This window comes from Schistocerca americana, chromosome 9, assembly GCF_021461395.2.
Source record: "Schistocerca americana isolate TAMUIC-IGC-003095 chromosome 9, iqSchAmer2.1, whole genome shotgun sequence".
NCBI classification, from domain to species: domain Eukaryota; kingdom Metazoa; phylum Arthropoda; class Insecta; order Orthoptera; family Acrididae; genus Schistocerca; species Schistocerca americana.
The window spans coordinates 168,983,394-169,003,667 of NC_060127.1; the positions used below are offsets into that span (position 1 = coordinate 168,983,394).

Below are 20,274 nucleotides of genomic sequence, written 5' to 3' on the forward strand. Positions count from 1 at the left end.
AACCTTACAATCCCCAGCAACTTTCTAAATTTGCTCTTCGGTTGTTGGCACACATGGAAAAATGGAAATGATCGTATGGAATTGTTGTCTGGGAGGCCCCATTCGGGGGAGTTCGGCCGACGTATGGTTAAGTCCTTTTTAGGTGACGCCACATCGGCGACTTGCGAGTCAATGATGATGAAAATGATAATGAAGGACACACAACCCAGTCCTCTCTCGGGAATCGAACCCGGGACCCCGCATGGTAGGCGGTAGTGCTACGGCTACGCTACGGAGGCGGACGTTAGCACATATAAAAGCTGGGCAACATTCTATGGAGTGATGAACCACATTTTTTTACGCTACATGGTGGGGTGCAAACACAGAACGGCCGAATTTCGAGTACTGTTGAACCGCATGTTGTGCATGAAGAGTGTATGTGAGTGTGTGGTGTTGCTTCACGAGCACCTTTATACTCGGTCCGTTGTTCTTTGAAGAGAACACACCCAGAGGGTCTGTCAGGTGTGACGAGACGTCTGCGAGTTACCGCGAGCTCCGTGTACAACGTGTGATTCCTGCATTGGAAGAACGTAACTGTGTGGAGGTCACTGTTCTCTTGCAAGATGCGGCAACACCTCATGTCACTCGCCAAGTGAAAAATCTGCTTAATGCAGCCTCCCAAAAGCGTGTTACCTTCAAAGTTTTTTCCAAGATCTATGGTTTGCAATATCACCTGACCGGAATCCATGCGGCTTTTGGCTGCGGGAGTATTTAAATGAATAACAGGGACACGTTCGGTCTCTACCTTATCTGAAGGCCAGTGAACAAGATCACGTTGCTGAGAATCCACTGGAACTGCTGCGAGCAACTGATCACGTCATTTTATGGATGAAGCATCTGCTCATATTGAACGAAATGTGTAAGCGGCGTTTAATAATGAAATCAACTTGTTTGACCTTTTCTCCCCAAGTCTGTTCCTAATCCACTACATGTGGAAACAATTCTATACGTCTTTCTTGCACTCACATCGCCAGATTTGCACCTGGTGACCAAACTTAGATCTCATTTTTTTTCCAGCGTCAGTTCGTTCTGCGTTAATGCAGTACAATATCTACAAAGTTTCTCTGCCATACTGTAGTTCCAGCTCACGGGGGCCTCTGTGCGTACGTGCATTTTATTTATAGACACATTGTACAGTCCAAAATCCACAGAAAGCTAAAAAACAGCAACCCCTATTTTTCACTGCAAAATATTTCAATTTCGCGCAGTACTTTACGTAACATACAAATATCACAATAACTATGAGCATTGGCGAAATAATAAGCAGCTGATCATGAACCTGACTAGCGAGGGTATGAGATGTGATACAATAGTTTTCTTTTGGAATGGAAATCGAAATGAAGTCCCATGCTTCTTGACAGAGCGTAGGGGAGCGATGTGGGTGACCCAGCATCGCCGTATTAGGCAAGGTCCTAATGGAGGTGGTTTGCCGTTGCCTTCCTCCGACCGTATTGGGGATGAATGAAAAATAGGTCACTACCTTACAACGAATTATTTACACTCACTTGTTACACAATGTTGAGGAGGCACTAAGAAATAGCAGCCATGAGAAACCAATAAAAGATAAAATTCACATCTGTATTGGTAAAACCATACAAATCTTGCTGATCATTGTTACAGTGCACTTCAAAAATGTAACTAATCAATCGACATTGTTCCAATGTCTCGTAGGTTAAGGAAAGGTTAGGACGTGAGAGGGCAGTAATTGTCTATGAAGGATAGGTGCAGAAGAGTGAAAACAATATCACTAAAATTGCTGAAAACAATAAAAAAATTAAAACAGTAACCTAGAAACAAGAGATTTAGTGACCATATGCTAATATGTAGACCTTTTTTAAAACCAATGAATCATGCAAACAGTGAAATAATTTAAACTATATCATTTGTGAGTAAAACTAGGGGATTGAAAGCTAGGTCATTGTTTCAAATGATTAACTTCACAATGTAAGTGGGAGGAGTTTATCAGGTGAGGCACACACTGCAGGTTAGGCATTTTAGAGAATGGTATGAATGGGTTTACGGTAACAATTGTTCTATTTGGAGTTTTTAAAGGTAAATTAGGCCACTATTGTTAATTATATGATTGACAATTGAAAAAGATTCTGTAAATGTGGAACCAAAAAATGTCAGATATGAGTCATTCTCAATTTGGATAGCCTTGTGGATCTATAAATTAGGTTTTGTAAGAAGTCTTACTCAATCTCGTCGTCTCTGATATCAGAAACAACTTTCTCAAATACATAAGTGAGGGTCAGAAGGCTGAATAGAACTTTGGGAGTGAGATGAAGCAATAATGCTTGGCGGCCAGTGGTTACAACTGGAAATAAGTCACAATAAAGATATTTGTTGATGAAACTCATTGTAAATAATCCATCACAATTTGAGAAGAACAGTGATGTCCATACCAACAACAATAGAAGAGAAAATATCTTCATTACCCATTATTAAAGCTGTCAGTGGCTCAGAAAGGACTCCAATACACAGTAACAAAAATTTTAGATCATTTTCCCAATAACATAAAATGCCTGACAGGTAGCAGAGCAAGTTTTAAATTTAACATACGGAATAATTTCTTCTGTCCATAGACAGTTTTCTGTTTAGAAACTGATAGCCTGTAAAAAAACACTACCATTTAAGTGTAGCTGCATGAGCCCTTTAAGTATAGCTGCACGAGCAGAAAGTAAAATTTAATGTGTTCATTAAGGTTAACACTAATCATGTACTCATATAGACATCATCTTTCTGCTAAAAGAATCATTCAAATTCTCAAACTATGCAGCTAGAAGGAGAAGATATCAGAATCTGGGAATTTACTATTATTTAGTATTAACAGGGTTATTTCTGGGGTATAGCTGGTAACTGTTCATTTTTTTATTAATTATTGTTTTTTTCTTATTTAGCACAAACACATTAGGACCTTAATGCCCTTTCTTATGTCTGATCAGGAGAAACACAAAAATTACATGTCACAATAATTATAATTTGCACTATTAATAAAAACAATAAACTGCAATAACAATAATAATAATCATAATAACACTAATAATGATGAAAAACAATGGAGGATTTAACAATGATATAATTAGTTAATACATGATAAACTCGACACTAATTATATCCATTGCTAACAAAAGTAATAATTTGCTGTAATAATAATAATAGTAACAACCACAACAATAGTAATAATAATAAATGGAAATGTAATGTGGCTAGGGCCTCCTGTCAGGTAGACCGTTCGCCTGGTACAAGTCTTTCGAGTTGACTTGCGTGTGGATGGGGATAAAAGAATGATGATAAGGGCAACACAACACCCAGAAAATCTCCGACCCGGCCGGGAATCGAACCCAGGCCGTTAGGCGTGACATTCCAGTGAAGGATGTTGTGTGCAACACTGGCTCGGTTTCAAATAATGCAGTACATGACCTAAGTTCATGGCTTGTAGAAAATAAACTAACGCTAAATCACAGTAAGACTCAGTTTTTACAGTTTCTAACACACAATTCGACAAAACCTGAAGTTTTAATTTCACAGAATGGGCATATGATTAGTGAAACTGTACAGCTCAAATTTCTAGGTGTTCAAATAGACAGTAAGCTATGAAACTTCCTGGCAGACTAAAACTGTGTGCCTGACTGAGACTCGAACTCCGGACCTTTGCCTTTCGCGGGCAAGTGCTCTACCAACTGAGCTACCGAAGCACGACTCACGCCCGGTACTCACAGCTTTACTTCTGCCAGTACCTCGTCTCCTACCTTCCAAACCTTACAGAAGCTCTCCTGCGAACCTTGCAGAACTAGCTCTCCTGAAAGAAAGGATATTGAGGAGACATGGCTTAGCCACAGCCTGGGGGATGTTTCCAGAATGAGATTTTCACTCTGCAGCGGAGTGTGCGCTGATATGAAACTTCCTGGCAGATTAAAACTGTGTGCTTCGGTAGCTCAGTTGGTGGAGCACTTGCCCGCGAAAGGCAAAGGTCCCGAGTTCGAGTCTCGGTCGGGCACACAGTTTTAATCTGCCAGGAAGTTTCATATCAGCGCACACTCCGCTGCAGAGTGGAAATTCTCATTCTAGATAGTAAGCTGTCGTGGAAAGCTCACGTTCAGGATCTTGTTCAAAGACTTAATACTGCCATTATTACTGTTCGAACGTTATCAGAAGTGAGTGATAGTTCGACAGGAAAATTAGTCTACTTTGTTTATTTTCATTCGCTTATGTCGTATGGTATTGCATTTTGTGGTAACTCTTCCCATTCAGGAGGATATTTTTGGCTCAGAAACGGGAGGTTCGGGCAATAGGTGGTGTAAGTTCACCAACCTCTTGTCGACCCCTGTTCACGAGTCTGGGTATTTTGACATTGGCCTCTCAATATATATATATCCCTTACTGTCATTTCTTGTTAAAAATATGAGCTTATTCCCAAGAATAATCAGCTTTCACTCGGTTCATACTCGGAAGAAATCAAACCTGCATTTGGATGGGACTTCCTTAACCCTTGTGCAAAAATGTGTGCAGTAGGCTGCTGCATCCATTTTCAATAAGCTGCCACTCGAATTAAAAAATCTTAGCAGTAATCGACGCGCTTTCAAATCTAAACTGAAGAGTTCCTTGAAAAATTAAGCTGATTCTTATTGCATTGTCGATTGCGTTTACTTAAAGTTATGGACTGACTTTTTCGGGTTCATAAAGATTTATTTTTATCTTTTATTACTTTTTTGTTGTAATTTCATGTACTGACACGTTCCATGACCTTGGAGATTCGCTCCTCAATTTGGTCCTACGGAACTTGACGTGTAAATAAATAAATAAAAAATTGGTGTGGGTGTGAGGGTTGGCTACAGTGAGCTGCAGCAAGAGAGAGCTATTGTGATGAAAGTGGACCATTAGGTATTTTTTGAAGTTTGAAAGGATTTTAATTTCTATTACATTTTGAGGAATATTGTTCCAGAGTCAGATTCCGTATACAGAAAATGATTTAGAGAACATGATAGTCTTGTGTAGTGGAACAGAGTATTTTACTTTGTTGGAAATGAGTATTTTTTGCTGTATTTTTCAGACAGTAGTGTAAGGGTTGCAGATAAGTAGGAAGCAGTGCAATGATTGAGAAGACGATACAGCAGACACAGGATATGATAATCTCTACACTTATCAGCCTGTAGCCATGATAGTTCATCATAGACAGGAGTGGTACGGTCGAAATCATGTACATCATACATATGTTTTGCATTGAAGCATTCTTCGCCAGTTCGTGCCGACATGAGCTCTAATATGAAAGTTCATGGAAAACCACGTGAAGCTAATCATGGATGGAGAGTATTAATGACTCTGGAAGTTTCTTTTGAAGCTCAAGAGCAAATACTTTTTTATATATGCTTAGGCTAGGAAGGTAATTTTTCAATTGAAGAATAAGGTTTTCAGCCAAAGGAATTTCGAGTCAGTGACATTAGGATAAAGGATTGATGTTGAATAGCTGATGGGAATTAAGTACAATGGTTTGGTAATGTCATTTCTATGCAGTGGTATATTTTTAGTTCTGGGATGGGTGGGGTGCTAGTATTGAATCTTTTATGAGGATTGTTTCAAACTTACACTGACTCATATGGAAAGCATTACACCATGAGGACTTTCACCAAACGCCACCAAACGAATACCCCATATTTTCCATGCAAGTCGGAAAGTCGGATATGTTATTCATGTTTCACACATACTCAAGTTTTTTTTGCAGTACAGAGAAAACCCATTCCTACAAATGAAGAATGGTGTGATACATGATTACTATTGGGCTAGTCTAACGGTACTGGAAATATTCAGTAGGCAATTGTAGCACAACATGCTTAGAAAACATACACATGCAGCATATCGTCATCTTCCAGTTCTTGAGAAATGTTTAATGATTGGCATGAGGGACCTGGGGTAATTGTGCTGACACATCACACGAACAGTCGACCGTCGTGCAAAGACTGCAGATCGATTGGGGGCAAGGTGAAGCAAGGACGACAGCATGGCAAGATCTCGTATGTGTCCACAAAGAAGAATTACACCCTGTAGTATTGTTAGACTGACTCTGACAAATGTACAGACAACAACAACTGAGATTTGGGCAAATGTTACAGGCCGAGTGTCAGCACGAACAGTTGGGAACAGACTCCTGGAAACTGGGTTGACATATCGATTTGCTATGTGTCGTTCACTGCTTACACCATTCTACAGACGACAGAGACAGGCATAGCGTAGAGTCAGGTTCAACTAGGGCACTGAGTGGCAGTTTGTGGTGTTCAGCGATGAGTATCGCTTCCATCTGAGGTGGTCAGATTGATGGCAACATGTCTGGAGACGACTAACAAAAGGTCACAGGAAGCAACGATTCTCGAGACCCATACCTCCATTGTTCCCAGAGTTCTTGGGTGGGAAATATGGGACACAACAAGAGGACTGACATGGTAGTTGTTGAACAGAAGCATAATTCTCGCCAGTGTGTCAAGAATGGTGAATCCTGTTGTCATAGCGTCCATGAGGAGGGCATATAATGGCATATTCCGCAGGAAAATGCAAAACCCCGAAATATGATTCACACCACGAAAGCCCATCTGGTCCCTTGCGTTGTCCATAAAGCATGTCTGGAATGCAGTGGTAGCACCCACTCATGCTAACATCCACTCAGCAGCCAGCATTAATAAAACTCATACAGGACGTTGAAGGAAAACCTTAGTTCTTCATGAATACAAATCATACTCAACGTTGAAGAAGGACATCAGTTCTGAATAATTTAATACCAGCTATGTGACAAACACCTCCACAATGTTTAATAAATACTAATAATTATTGGACTGGTGTTTCATGGTATATCTATTTTCGTGTTCATCACTATATACTGTGTGTAACGTGCATAAGTGCAGATATTTCTGTTGGTGACCGAGGACAGTATAATGAACAACATTACATAAGTATTTACATCATTTTCAGACTAATAATTATAGCTATTACAAGTCATACGTTTTCAAGTTGATTAATACTTCCCACTATGTGTCGCATGAGCAAGCCATTAATGTTTATTGTACCCTGGGAAGCAGGTCAGTTATTGAAGTGTGGATGTATGGTCTCAAAACGGTCAATCTATACTAACAGGCTGCAGCTGTTACAAGTGATATGTTTTCAAGGTGGTTAATACCTTGCACTACGTGTAGCAAGAACAAGCAATTGATGCTTATTATCCCCTGGGAAGAAGGTCAGATGTTGAAGTGTGGATACATGCTCGCATAGCGGGCAGTCTATACTAACAGGTGTAGTCCACTTAGTGGCGCAGAAAACATCAGATCATAAAGTTTGTAGCTTGTTTATGGGAAGATTGCTCAACACAGATAAAAAACAACCAACACACCAATCTGTATAGATATTAACATATCAAATACAAAACTATCTGCACTTATCCCTGTTACGTACCGCATCTAGCTTCATATATATGTTATGGAAGTCTAGGCACATCCAGATGATTACATTGCAACATCCATTTAGAAAAAATTATTGTGAACAATTTACTGTCAGTAATGTGAAATACGAGTAATTACATGTATAGCCTGTTTACCGTGATGTGTTGTTGGGATCTGTTATCACTATTATGTAGGCAAGCAAAATTATTTTAATAATGCGCCATTTATGCAGTACGGTGCTGGTTGCATAGTATGTACAGCAAATGAGAATAAATAAGTTGTACATTATCTAAGTAAGAAATGAGAGAAAAAGTGGCTGCAACAATGTAAGTGACCGTGTATATCACAACTTTACCAGTTCAATTGGGCAATGTTTTTGTGTGCAGTACTAGCTTCCATAGCCAACCCTGATGGCTATCTGATGCAGTGCTTACCTTCTGGTGTAACCGCTGGACCTCGAGTTTGACGTCGACCTTGAAGTCCATGATGTTGGCCACGAGGTCCTTGTACTCTGCCGGAGGCAGCATGGCGGCCACCCCTGAGACGACGGGGTGAGGCGTGGGTGGGGGGTCGTTCAGCCTCTGCTCCACACTGCGGACCATGCCGCTGTCACACGACTCCACCTGTAAAGTGCCGACGTCACCAGCTCACGGTTCTCACTCAAGGTACTGCTGTCACATGACAAGAGATATGGCTGTCACATGATACCACTTGTACAGCAGCAACGTCACCAACTCACAGTTGTCACTAATGATACCGCTGTCATATGACAAAAGATATGGCTGTCAAATGACATCACCTGTAAAGCAGCAACATCACCAGCTCACAGTTCTCACTAAAGATATTGCTTTCACATGACAAAAGATACGACCTGCAAAGCGCTGCAATCTCCAGCTCACATTTAGTGCTTAATGTGCCGCTGTCACATGACATTAGCAAAGCCCCAATGCATCCCTGGCAAAACGGCCAAATCTGCACCCGAACACCCACATAACTATACCTTTATGACTTTTAGACACAGATTTAGCAATAATTATGTAAGTAGGTTTAATAATAATGAAAAACATTGGAACATATTGTGTAGTTAGATTTGATACCAGAACAACATGGGTTAAAGATTTAGTGCAGTGATTAAGAACGAAACTTAAGACATTCTATGATGTAGCATGTTTCAGAGTTCCTTTTATGGTACAATAATAGAAAATACGTAAGGCTACTTTGAGTGGTCTTATGACATAAGATACTTCAAGGATGCAGATGACTTGTCTGTTTACGATGCTTCACTTTAGAAAATTGGAAATTTGTAGTGAGTTCCTATGGGACCAAACTGCTGAGGCCATCGACCCATAGGCTTACACACTACTTAATCTAACTTAAAATAACTCTCGCTAAGGACAACACACACACCCATGCCTGAGGGAGGACTCGAACCTACCTCGCACGGCTTCAGTTTAGATAAATGATTCCCACAGTGGTCTATATCCACCTCCAGCGGTCGACTGCAACCTGAACCTGATCAATATAGACGAAAAAAAAAAGAATGGAGGTGCACTGGGTGTAACTGGGGGTCCACAAGAGTGGATCTCATTTGGGCAAGTCGCTACCAAAATTCTGAATTCTCACAGAGATGATACTTGCTCACGTGCACATCACTGCACATATCACTGACTAAGAGAGAGGGTGGAACAACTCTCTATTTTAGATTTTCTGCCCGCAACATTCATCGACCTTTCTCTGAAGATAGCGAACGATATCCTGGCGCTGCCAGTGATGACTCAGGAACAGCTTCCTCTCTGAAGTAGAGATTTATTAATTTGTAACGTCACTTCGCAGTGGCTACACACACAAGTTTCTGTGTTACTTCTCTGAGTGGGCCGAAGTCTGCAGACTTCTGTTGATGTCTATCGATCCAGAACAAGGGAACCCCCGTTCATCCCTTTGTCAACAGACTATAGTTACCTAAAGTGAATGTAGGGGAAAGGTTTGTCTGATGTGATTGAAGAAGGAACATGAATCGATTTAGAAGAGATAGGGGATCCAGTACTAGAATCAGAATGTAAGAGAACTTTAAAGGACTTAAGATCAAATAAGGAAGAAGGGATCGATCGATAACATTCCTTCAGAATTTCTTAAATCGTTAAGGGAAATAGCAACAAAATGACTATCTACGTTGATGTGTAGAATGTATGAGTCTGGCAATATACCGTCTGACTTTTGGAAAAATATCGCCCACACAATCCCGAAGACTGCAAGAGCTCACAATTGCGAGAATTATCCAAAGATCAGCTTAACAGCTCATGCATCCAAGTTGCTGACACGAATAATATACACAAGCCTGGAAGAGGAAACTGAGGATGTGTTACATGACGATCAGTTTGGCTTTAAGAAAGGTAAAGGCACGAGAAAGGCAATTCTGACCTTTCCGTTGATAATAGAAGCAAGACTAAAGAAAAATCAAGAATCGTTCATAGGATTTGTCGACCTAGAAAAAGCGTTCAACAATGTGAAAAGGTGCAAGATGTTCGAAATTGTGAGAAAATATGGGTAAGCTCTAGGGAGAGGCGGGTAATACACAATATGCACAGGTGCCGAAAAGGAAAAATAAGAATGGAAGACCAAGAATGAAGTCATCGGATTAAAAACGGGTATAAGACAGGGGTGTACTATTCAATATGTACTTCGAAAAAGGAATGATGGAAATAAAAAAAAGGTTCAGGAGTGGAATTAAAATACAAGGTGAAAGGATATCAATGATACGATTCGCTGATGACATTGCTATCCTGAGTGAAAGTGAAGAAGAAATAAATGATGTGCTGAACGGAATGAACAGTCTAATGAGTACACAGTATGGTTTGAGAATAAATCGGAGAAAGACGAAGGTAATGAGAAGTAGTAGAAATGAGAACAGCGAAAAACGTAACATCAGGATTGATGGTCACGAAGTCAATGAAGTTAAGGAATTCTGCTACCTAGGCAGTAAAATAACCTATGACGGACGGAGCAAGGAGGACATCAAAAGCAGACTCGCTATGGCAAAAAAGGCATTTCTGGCCAAGAGAAGTCTACTAATATCAAATACCGGCCTTAATTTGAGGAAGAAATTTCTGAGGATGTACGTCTCGAGTACCGCATTGTATGGTAGTGAAACATGGACTGTGGGAAAACCGGAACAGAAGATAATCGAAGCATTTGAGATGTAGTGCTGCAGACGAATGTTGAAAGTTAGGTGGACCGATAACGTAAGGAATGAGAAGGTTCTGCGCAGAATGGGAGAGGAAAGGAGTATGTGAAAAAAACCCGTCAGAAGACTGACGACTAAAAAAAAAAATCTGTGTCATATTGTTTATCAGTGCCAGATTTTACGTTCGTATGAGGGTGTGCTGACAAGTAATACCTCCAAATTTTTATGTGAAAACTCTTAAAGCTATTTAAATAAACATTTTACATCTTTATTCTTCATATCCACATATTTATTTCTCAACTTAGTCACCCTGACGTTAAACATGTTTGTCCCAACGAGGGAGCGGTTTATTGATACAATCACTGTAGACAGTTCGACTCTGAGGTTCACAGAGCCACAACCCCACCTCTGCTTGTAGCGCTTCACCACTATCAAAGTGAAGTCGTCGAAAGTGTCCTTCAAGTTTTATAAACAGAAGGAAATCGGGTGGTGACAAGGCGGGACGGTATGGAAGATGATCGATGAAAGCAAACCCAAGGCATCGGGGTTCGGGTTGGGTTGTTTGGGGGAGGAGACCGGACAGCGAGGTCATCGGTCTCATCGGATTAGGGAGGGATGGGGAAGGAAGTCGGCCGTGCTCTTTCAAAGGAAACATCCCGGCATTTGCCTGGAGCGATTTAGGGAAATCACGGGAAACCTAAATCAGGATGGCCGGACGCGTCTTGAACTGCCGTCCTCCCAACAAGGCGTCGGATTGCTGCAGATGTCCACATGTGTGGGCAAACTTTTCGAATTCGAAATTACATCATAAGATGCTACTTGTAATGCATCTACATCTACATCTACATCCACATCCATATCCCGCAAGCCACCTGACGTTGTGTGGTGGAGGGTACCTTGAGTCCCTCTATCGGATTTCCCTTCTATTCCAGTCTCGTATCGTTCGTGGAAAGAAGGATTGTCGGTATGCCTCTGTGTGGGCTCTAATCTCTCTGATTTTATCCTCATGCTCTCTTCGCGAGATATACGTAGGAGGAAGCAATATACTGCTTGACTCCTCGGTGAACGTATGTTCTCCAAACTTCAACAAAAGCCCCTACCGAGCTACTGAGCGTCTCTCCTGTAGAGTCTTCCACTGGAGTTTATCTATCATCTCCGTAACGCTTTCGCGATTAGTAAATGATCCTGTGACGAAGCGCGCAGCTCTCCGTTGGATCTTCTCTGTCTCTTCTATTAACCCTATCTGGTACGGATCCCACACTGCTGAGCAGTATTCAAGCAGTGGGCGAACAAGCGTACTGTAACCTACTTCCTTTGTTTTCGGATTGCATTTCCTTAGGATTATTCCAATGAATCTCAGTCTGGCATCTGCTTTACCGACGATCAACTTTATATGATCATTTCATTTTAAATCACTCCTAATGCATACTCCCAGATAATTTATGGGATTAACTGCTTCCAGTTGCTGGCCTGCTATATTGTAGCTAAATGATAAGTGAACTTTCTTTCTATGTATTCGCAGCACAGCATCATCCGCAAAAAGCCTCAGTAAACTTCCGATGTTATCCACAAGGTCATTTATGTATATTGTGAATAGCAACGGTCCTTCGACACTCCCCTGCGGCACACCTGAAATCACTCTTACTTCGAAAGACTTCTCTCCATTGAGAATGACATGCTGCGTTCTGTTATCTAGGAACTCCTGAATCCAATCACACAATTGGTCTGATAGTCCAGATGCTCTTACTTTGTTCATTAAAAGACTGTGGGAAACTGTATCGAACGCTTTGCGGAAGTCGAGAAACACGGCATCTACCTGGGAACCCGTGTCTAGGGCCCTCTGAGTCTCGTGGACGAAGAGCGCGAGCTGGCTTTCACACGATCGTCTTTTTCGAAACCCATGCTGATTCCTACAGAGTAGATTTCTAGTCTCCAGAAAAGTCATTATACTCGAATATAATACGTGTTCCAAAATTCTACAACTGTTAGACGTTAGAGATATAGGTCTATAGTTCTGCACATCTGTTCGACGTCCCTTCTTGAAAACGGAGATGACGTGTGCCCTTTTCCAATCCTTTGAAACGCCACGCTCTTCTAGAGACCTACGGTACAACGCTGCAAGAAGGGGGGCAAGTTCCTTCGCGTATTCTGTGTAAAATCGAACTGGTATCCCATCAGGTCCAGCGGCCTTTCCTCTTTTGAGCGATTTTAATTGCTTCTCTATCCCTCTGTCGTCTATTTCGACATCTACCATTTTGTCATCTGTGCGACAATCTAGAGAAGGAACTACAGTGCGGTCTTCCTCTGTGAAACAGCTTTGGAAAAAGACATTTAGTATTTAGGCCTTTAGTCTGTCATCCTCTATTTCAGTACCATTTTGGTCACATAATGTCTGGACATTTTGTTTTGATCCACCTACCGTTTTGACATAAGACCAAAATTTATTAGGATTTTGTCCCAAGTCAGTAGATAGAACTTTACTTTGGAATTCATTGAACGCCTCCCGCATAGCCCTCCTCACACTACATTTGCGTTCGCGTAATTTTTGTTTGTCTGCAAGGCTTTGGCTATGTTTACGTTTGCTGTGAAGTTCACTTTGTTTCGGCAGCAGTTTTCTAACTCGATTGTTGTACCACGGTGGCTCTTTTCCATCTCTTACGATCTTGCTTCGCACATACTCATCTAACGCATATTGTACGATGGTTTTGAACTTTGTCCACTGATCCTCAACACTATCTGTACTTGAGACAAAACTTTTGTGTTAAGCCATCAGGTACTCTGAAATCTGTTTTTTTTTTGTCACTTTTGCTAAACAGAAAAATCTTCCGACCTTTTTTAATATTTCTATTTACGGCTGAAATCATCGATGCAGTAACCGCTTTATGCTCGCTGATTCCCTGTTCTGCGTTAACTGTTTCAAATAGTTCGGGTCTGTTTGTCACCAGAAGGTCTAATATGTTACCGCCACGAGTCGGTTCTCTAACTGCTCAAGGTAGTTTTCAGATAAAGCACTTTAAAAGATTTCACTGGATTCTTTGTCCCTGCCACCCGTTATGAACGTTTGAGTCTCCCAGTCTCTATCCGGCAAATTAAAATGTCCGACAGTTACGTCACACATTGCTATGTTACATGTTACTATTTGGAGCCCTGTAGCGGCAGAGGGCTGCAAATATGTTAACATGAAGAATATATATGTAGAATGTTAGTAACGTTTGTTTTATTTAAAAAGCTTTAAGAGTTTTCACATAAAATATTAGGAGGCAGTGCTTTTCAGCACGCTCTCATAGTTACTTCGGTTGCGTAGCGACAAGCTGATCAATACTTGGGGTCAGAGGGTTGATTTTGAGTGCTATGTCTTATCATACTTACTTAAATACATTATTTTTTAACCACAGTGAAGTGATGCATAAAAATGGCTGAATCTAAAAAAGAAATGTAGACAGTAAAGCACTGATTATATAAATTTGGTCTTCATTCCATCGTTGCCAAAGAAAATATTATCTATGCATCTTTTATAGAACGAAGTGTTAAATAATGACGCTATCAAAGCATTCTAACTAAAGTATCATCTGAAAATGCATCACTCTCATAAAACAGGTGAAAGATTTGAAATACTTTCAAATAGTTCAGGAAAAGCTTCTAAAGAGACCCATGGTAGACAGTATTGTCGTTTCGACCCCATTGAGTGGTGGTGATGGTTATAGGAACATCGGAGAACGGTATGCTCTCGGGGAACAGTTCATTTTGCCAGTCACTGAAGAGATTTCAAAAACTGTTCTACACAAACTTGCTTATTAAATACTCAGAATAAACTCTTTGAGTAACAGCACAATTCAATGACGTATTGGTGAAATACAAATGAGAGAGAAGAAATACTAATTGTGTTCTACAGTAAATTTCAGATGGTAACAATGAACATTCCGTACAAGAATAACACGAGGAGGACCTGCACTTGTAAAAGGCCGGTAGATACAGGAAGATTTGAGTTAGATTATATCACGGCCAGGCAGATTCCGAAGTCGGACAATGGATTGTAAGGCGTACCGAGGTGCACATATAGACAGATACAATTTAGTAATGATGAACATTAGGCTGAAGTTCAAGAGAGTAGTCAGGAAGAATTAATGCGCAAAGAGGGGGTATACGGAATTACTAACGAATGAAGAGATGCGCTTGAAGTACTCTGAGGCTATGGTACTCTGGTATTGAATAGCTCCTTAGGCAGTTTGGTTGAAGAGGAATGGACATCTCTAAACAGGAAAGTCACGGAAGTTGGCGAGAAAAACGTAGGTAACTGCGAAGAAACCATTAATAACAGAACAAATACCACAGTTGACCGACGAAAGAAGGAAGTTGAAGAACGTACAGTGGTATTTAGGAATATGGAAATACAAACCACTTAGGAATGAAATAAATAGGAAGTACTGGGAAGCTAAGGTAACAAGGTACGTGAAAAAAGTAAAAAAATAAAAAAGTAAATAGTTGTCAAAAGGATTGACTCAGCATACAGAAAAGACAAAACAACCTTCGGTGGTAACAACAGTACAGGCGGTAACATTAAGAGTGCATGGAAATTCCACTCTTAAATGCAGAGGAGAGAGCGGATAGTTCGAAAGAATACATTGAAGGCCTCTGTTTGGGGGAATACTCGTCTATTCGCGCAATAGAAGAAAAACGCAAGTTGATAGGGATAAGATACTGAATCCAGTGTCAGAATCAGAATTTAGAAGAGCTCTGGAAGACTTAAAATGGAATAAGTTGGAATGGAAAGATAATATTCCATCATAATTTCTAAAATAACTGGGGGAAGTGGCAACCAAATGACTACTGACAATGTGCAGAATGTATGAGACTGGCGATACACCATCAGATTTTCGGAGAAACATTATCCACACAACTCCTAGGGCCTCAAGAGCCGAGAAATGCAAGAAATATCGCACATTCAGTTTAACACCTATTGCATCCAATTTGCGGAGAAAAGTAATAAAAAGAAGAATTGAAAAGACAGTTGAGTATCTGTTTGATGATATAAGTTTGGCTTTAGGAAGGGTAAAGGTACCAGAGAGCCAGTTCTGATGTTGCGGTTGATAATGGAAGCAAACTACAGAAAAATCGAGAACGTTCATGCCATTTAACGACCTGCAAAAAGCGTTCGACGACGTAAAATTGTCTAAGATGTTTGAAATACTAAGAAAAATATGGGTAAGGTATAGGAAAGACAGGTAATATACAATGTATAAGCTAAGAGGGAACAATAAGTGTGGAAGACCAAGAACGAAGTACATGGTTTAAAAAGGATGTAAGACAGGGGTTTAGTCTTTCGCCCTACTGTTCAATCTGTTCATCGAGGAAGTAATGATGGAAATAAATGAAAAGTTCAAGACATGGATTAAAATTCGAGGTGAAAGGATATCAGTGATAAGATTCGCTGATGAAATTGCTGTCCTCACTGAAAGTGAAGAAGGGTTGCGTGATCCGTTGAATGGAATGAACAGTCTAATGAGTATAGAATATGAATTGAGAGTAAATCGAAGAAAGACGAAAGTAATGAGAAGTAGCAGAAGTGAGAACAGCGAGAAACTCAACATCAGAATTGGGGATCACGAAGTAGGTGAAATTTAGTAATTCTGCTACCTAGATAGCAAAATAACGCATGTCGGAGGGAGCAAGATGCACATAAAAAGCAGACTAGTCCTGGTAAAACGGGCGAGAGAAGCCTGTTAGTATCAAGCATAGATCTTAATTTGAGAAAGGAATTTCTGAGAATGTACCTTTGGAACAAAGAATTGTATGTTAGTGAAAGATGGATTGTAGGGAAACTGGAAAATAAGAGAATCAAAGCATTTCAGATGTGGTGCTACAGAAGGCTGTTGAAAATTAGGTGGAGTGATAAAATTAGGAACGAGGAGGTTCTATAAAGAATCGGCGAGGAACGGAATAAGTAGAAAACACTGACAAGGAGAAGGTACAGGAGGATAGGACGGTTGTTAATACATCACGGAATAACTTCCAAGGTGCTAGAGGGAGCTGCAGAGGGTACAATCTATAGATGAAGACAGAGACTGGGATACATCCAGCAAATAATTAAGGACTTAAGTTGCGAATGCTACTCTGAGATGAAATGGTTCGCACTGAAGAGGAATTCGTTGTGGGCCACATCGAACCAGCTCAGAAGGCGGAAAACTGATGAAATAAGTGTTGATTCTGAAAGCAACTTGTGTAATTATCTGTAAACGGTCGGCTTCTGCATAGGACTGGACGAGTCAGCTTTATCCAATGATAAGGCTTTGTTACTGGCATACATAATTTTCTTACGGAAGAATACTTTCGCGAAGAAACACAATTCGTGGGAATTGTGACAAGAGAGACTGGAAGGCGAATCAGTATTTAAAATTTTGAAATATTATTTCATGGAAAAAGTGATCCCATTATGAAATGTAATACCAACTGCAACAGTGCTGCAGTGAATTTATAAGGCGTTTAAAACAAAACGTGCGGCACCCATCGGCAATATTGTAGCTGCGAAAAATCTGAGTGGTAAATTGTTTCAGTTTGTCGTTGATACGGCAGATAAAATTCGAACCAACGCGTTGATTTCTGGGTTACATGCGCCAGTAAGTGAAGAAAATGAAGAAAAACATTGATGGATCACTCCTTCATAAAGAAGTATGTTGGCTGTCAAAAGGCTTATCTTAGAAAGATTCTTCTCATTTTTGGGACGGTTTTACATTTTATGGATGCTATAGATCGAATTTCGAAAGAAAATTTAATCAACTGGAAACCGGAAATTGCTTACTTAACATAACTGTTTACTAAATTTAATGATTAACTTGCAGTTACAAGGTGACAGTATAAATCTAATATAAACGGAACCCATCATTTCAGTTCTTTTAGAATTCATTTTAAAAAAATTATTTTAGAAGAAGAAAGACAAAAAAAGACTGACCACCGCTCTGAAACCCTTTTCCGCGAATTATGAAAATCGAAAAGATTTCAAAAACTCTCTCACGATGGTCCATAGCACAGTACAAGTAACACGATTGTCATTTTGAAGCCAGAATTCTATTCCTGAAACCCTTTTCTAAACTGCATCTTAAATTCTTCGCTACTGTTCATTCCGATCAGTTGTTCTTGTAATTCGAGTACATGTGTTCCTCTAATATTACTATGTGGTTTAAAATAATCTGCTGTGGTATTTCCATAGTAAAACATTCTGAGACCTGTTCAAAGTCTGTGTGAAGGACATTTAAATGTTGAACGTAGGTTCAAGCGCCATCTTGGCAGGTTGACTGTGACAAACTGGGAAAGTCTGCCCCTCCTATGTTTTGCTTCATTAGTTCAGTTCTGGTAACAATAGCTGAAATAATGGGTGTTGTTTTTATCAGATTTAGACTGTCACCTTGTAACTGCAAGTTAACCATTAAATTTAGTTAACGGTTCTGTTAAGTAAGCAATTTCCAGTTTTCAGTTGACTAAATTTTCTTTTGAAATTGGATCTTTAGCATCCAGAAAATCTAAAACTGTCCCAAAAATGAGAAGAATCTTGTTAACATAAGCCTTTTGACAGTCAACATACTTTTTTGTGAAGGAGTGAGCCATCACAGTTCCCTTCATTTTCTTCACTTAATGGCGCACGTAACTCAGAATTCAACACATTGTTTCGAATTTTATGTGCTGCATCAACGACAAACTGAAACAATTTACCTCTCAGATTTTTGGTTGCTACATATTGCCGATGGGTGCTGTGGTGTATTGTAAACACTTCCGGTACGTTTCGTTTTAACTGCCTTATAAATTCGCTACAGCGCCCACACATGGTAGGTTCCTGCACTGCTGCAGCTGGTGTTATATTTCATTATGCGATCACTTTTTCCATGAAATAATCTTTCAAAATTTTAAATACTGATTCACCTTCAGTGTCTGTTGTCACAGTTCCCACGAATTGTATTTCTTCGCGGAAGTAGTGTTTCATAAGAAAACTAATATATGCCAATAACAAAGCTTTATTATCAGATAAAGCTGACTCGTCCAGTTCTATGGAGTTATTTCATCAGTTTTTCCGCCTTCTGGGCTGATTTGATGCGGCTCACAACGAATTCCTCTCCAATGCGAACCTTTTCATCTTTCGATACGGTTCTCCGTTTCCGAGTTAGTTATACTGGAGTCAGCCAATCAGGCCGTTCCGCGCGCAAATTCAATCGGACCTCCACAGACGTTGGAGCCAAACGTGTCTTTCGTTTGTTTTTCTAAAACCGAACAAGAGAGCGGTGCAGAAATTGGACGAGGGACGGCAGTGAGGATCGAACCCGAGCCACAGGCTGAGCACTTTCGTGCGCTATCATCTACGCCCTGAGAACGACTGACGTTAATTGTATTTGGCAGGTCTCTTGAATTTGCGCGCTCAGCGCCCTTATTGGTTAACTTCAGTGCTAATTAACTCGGAAACGGCACAACGTATCGATTTTTTTCTCAAAAATTATTTCTCAGCACAGCATACTCTGCAACACCCTTACAAGATTTCCAGACTGTTTCTGGCCACCCTGTATAAAGGGGAAAAGTTGTTTCCAAAATCTCAGAAAATTCGTGAGCAATTTACTTCAAATTTTTACGCAATAATCTAACGAACATTCGGATAGCGGTCACAAGGCCGCATGGTCAAGCAGAACAGACCTCTGAAAATGTGCGCAGAACAGGCAGTCAGGGTAAGGTGCCGGCGCCTTCACATCACTGTTTGTACTAAAATCTGTACTTCTTATTAAAAACTTATACATTTGCTCTTAACAGCTCGTAAAGAACAGCTCTGTGTCTCGAACTGTGTAGTTGCTTTTTGAATCAATAAAAGTACGTCAAGAAAGATGATCTGTGAACGACGCTCGTATGTCTGACACGAATATCCAGGTACTCTTGAAAGAGCATAATTTTTCCGAGGAAACGATTTAGTCAGTTGAAGATCAACTACTATTAAGTCGAGATCCGAGAGAAGGGTTAAGAACTGTAAACACGTAATCGTACACAAATGAAAAGGAATCACAAAGGCGAGGTTTCACTGACAATCTAGCTAAAAAATGTCTCACCATCGAAACGGCAAACATAAGTTCGTATTTCTTCTCTCTCAACTATAATTTCTTTTCCAAATTTCTCCTTAGTCTACTTTAGTGTCTGCTTTGTGCAGAGATTCATCAACACATGGGATAGGCTACAGCCATGTCACATAGTATTAGTTACGGTCTTCCACAAACGACGTAACAGCAAAATTCAACCGTTAAAAATTTTTGCAATACTCACTGTATCATGACAAATAACAGCCTCTTATAAAAACTTCCAAAGATCTCTTAGTGCAGAAGTAAAATTTTACATTTCACGAAACGCAAAAAATGTAATGGATTTATACACTAAGATTTACGAATGACACTTTCAGTTAGTCAAGCTACAAGAATACCTCGGCGTAATTATATGTAAATAACTCTAATTACAATAAATGGAAGAATTTTTTTGTTCGGGTATCTGGAAACTGTAAACCTTGAAACACGTATGTAACGCAGCAGCGATGGCGAGGCATTGTAGCATCTGTGACCAGAGAGTATGCGCTTGACCGCGCGAGTGTTGCGAGCGGTTCTCAGTCAGTAGTAG

At 40.2% G+C, this 20,274-nt stretch overlaps 1 protein-coding gene across 1 annotated transcript in view; it reads right to left on the reverse strand.

Annotated features, from left to right (window-relative positions):
• Positions 1-20,274, reverse strand: part of LOC124550780 (potassium voltage-gated channel protein eag-like) — a 229,098-nt gene that overhangs the window by 12,235 nt on the left and 196,589 nt on the right. Inside the window, exon 11 of the mRNA XM_047125504.1 lies at positions 7,898-8,086. Within this exon, the coding sequence (XP_046981460.1) occupies positions 7,898-8,086 (189 nt within the window). The remainder of the gene's footprint in view (positions 1-7,897; positions 8,087-20,274) is intronic.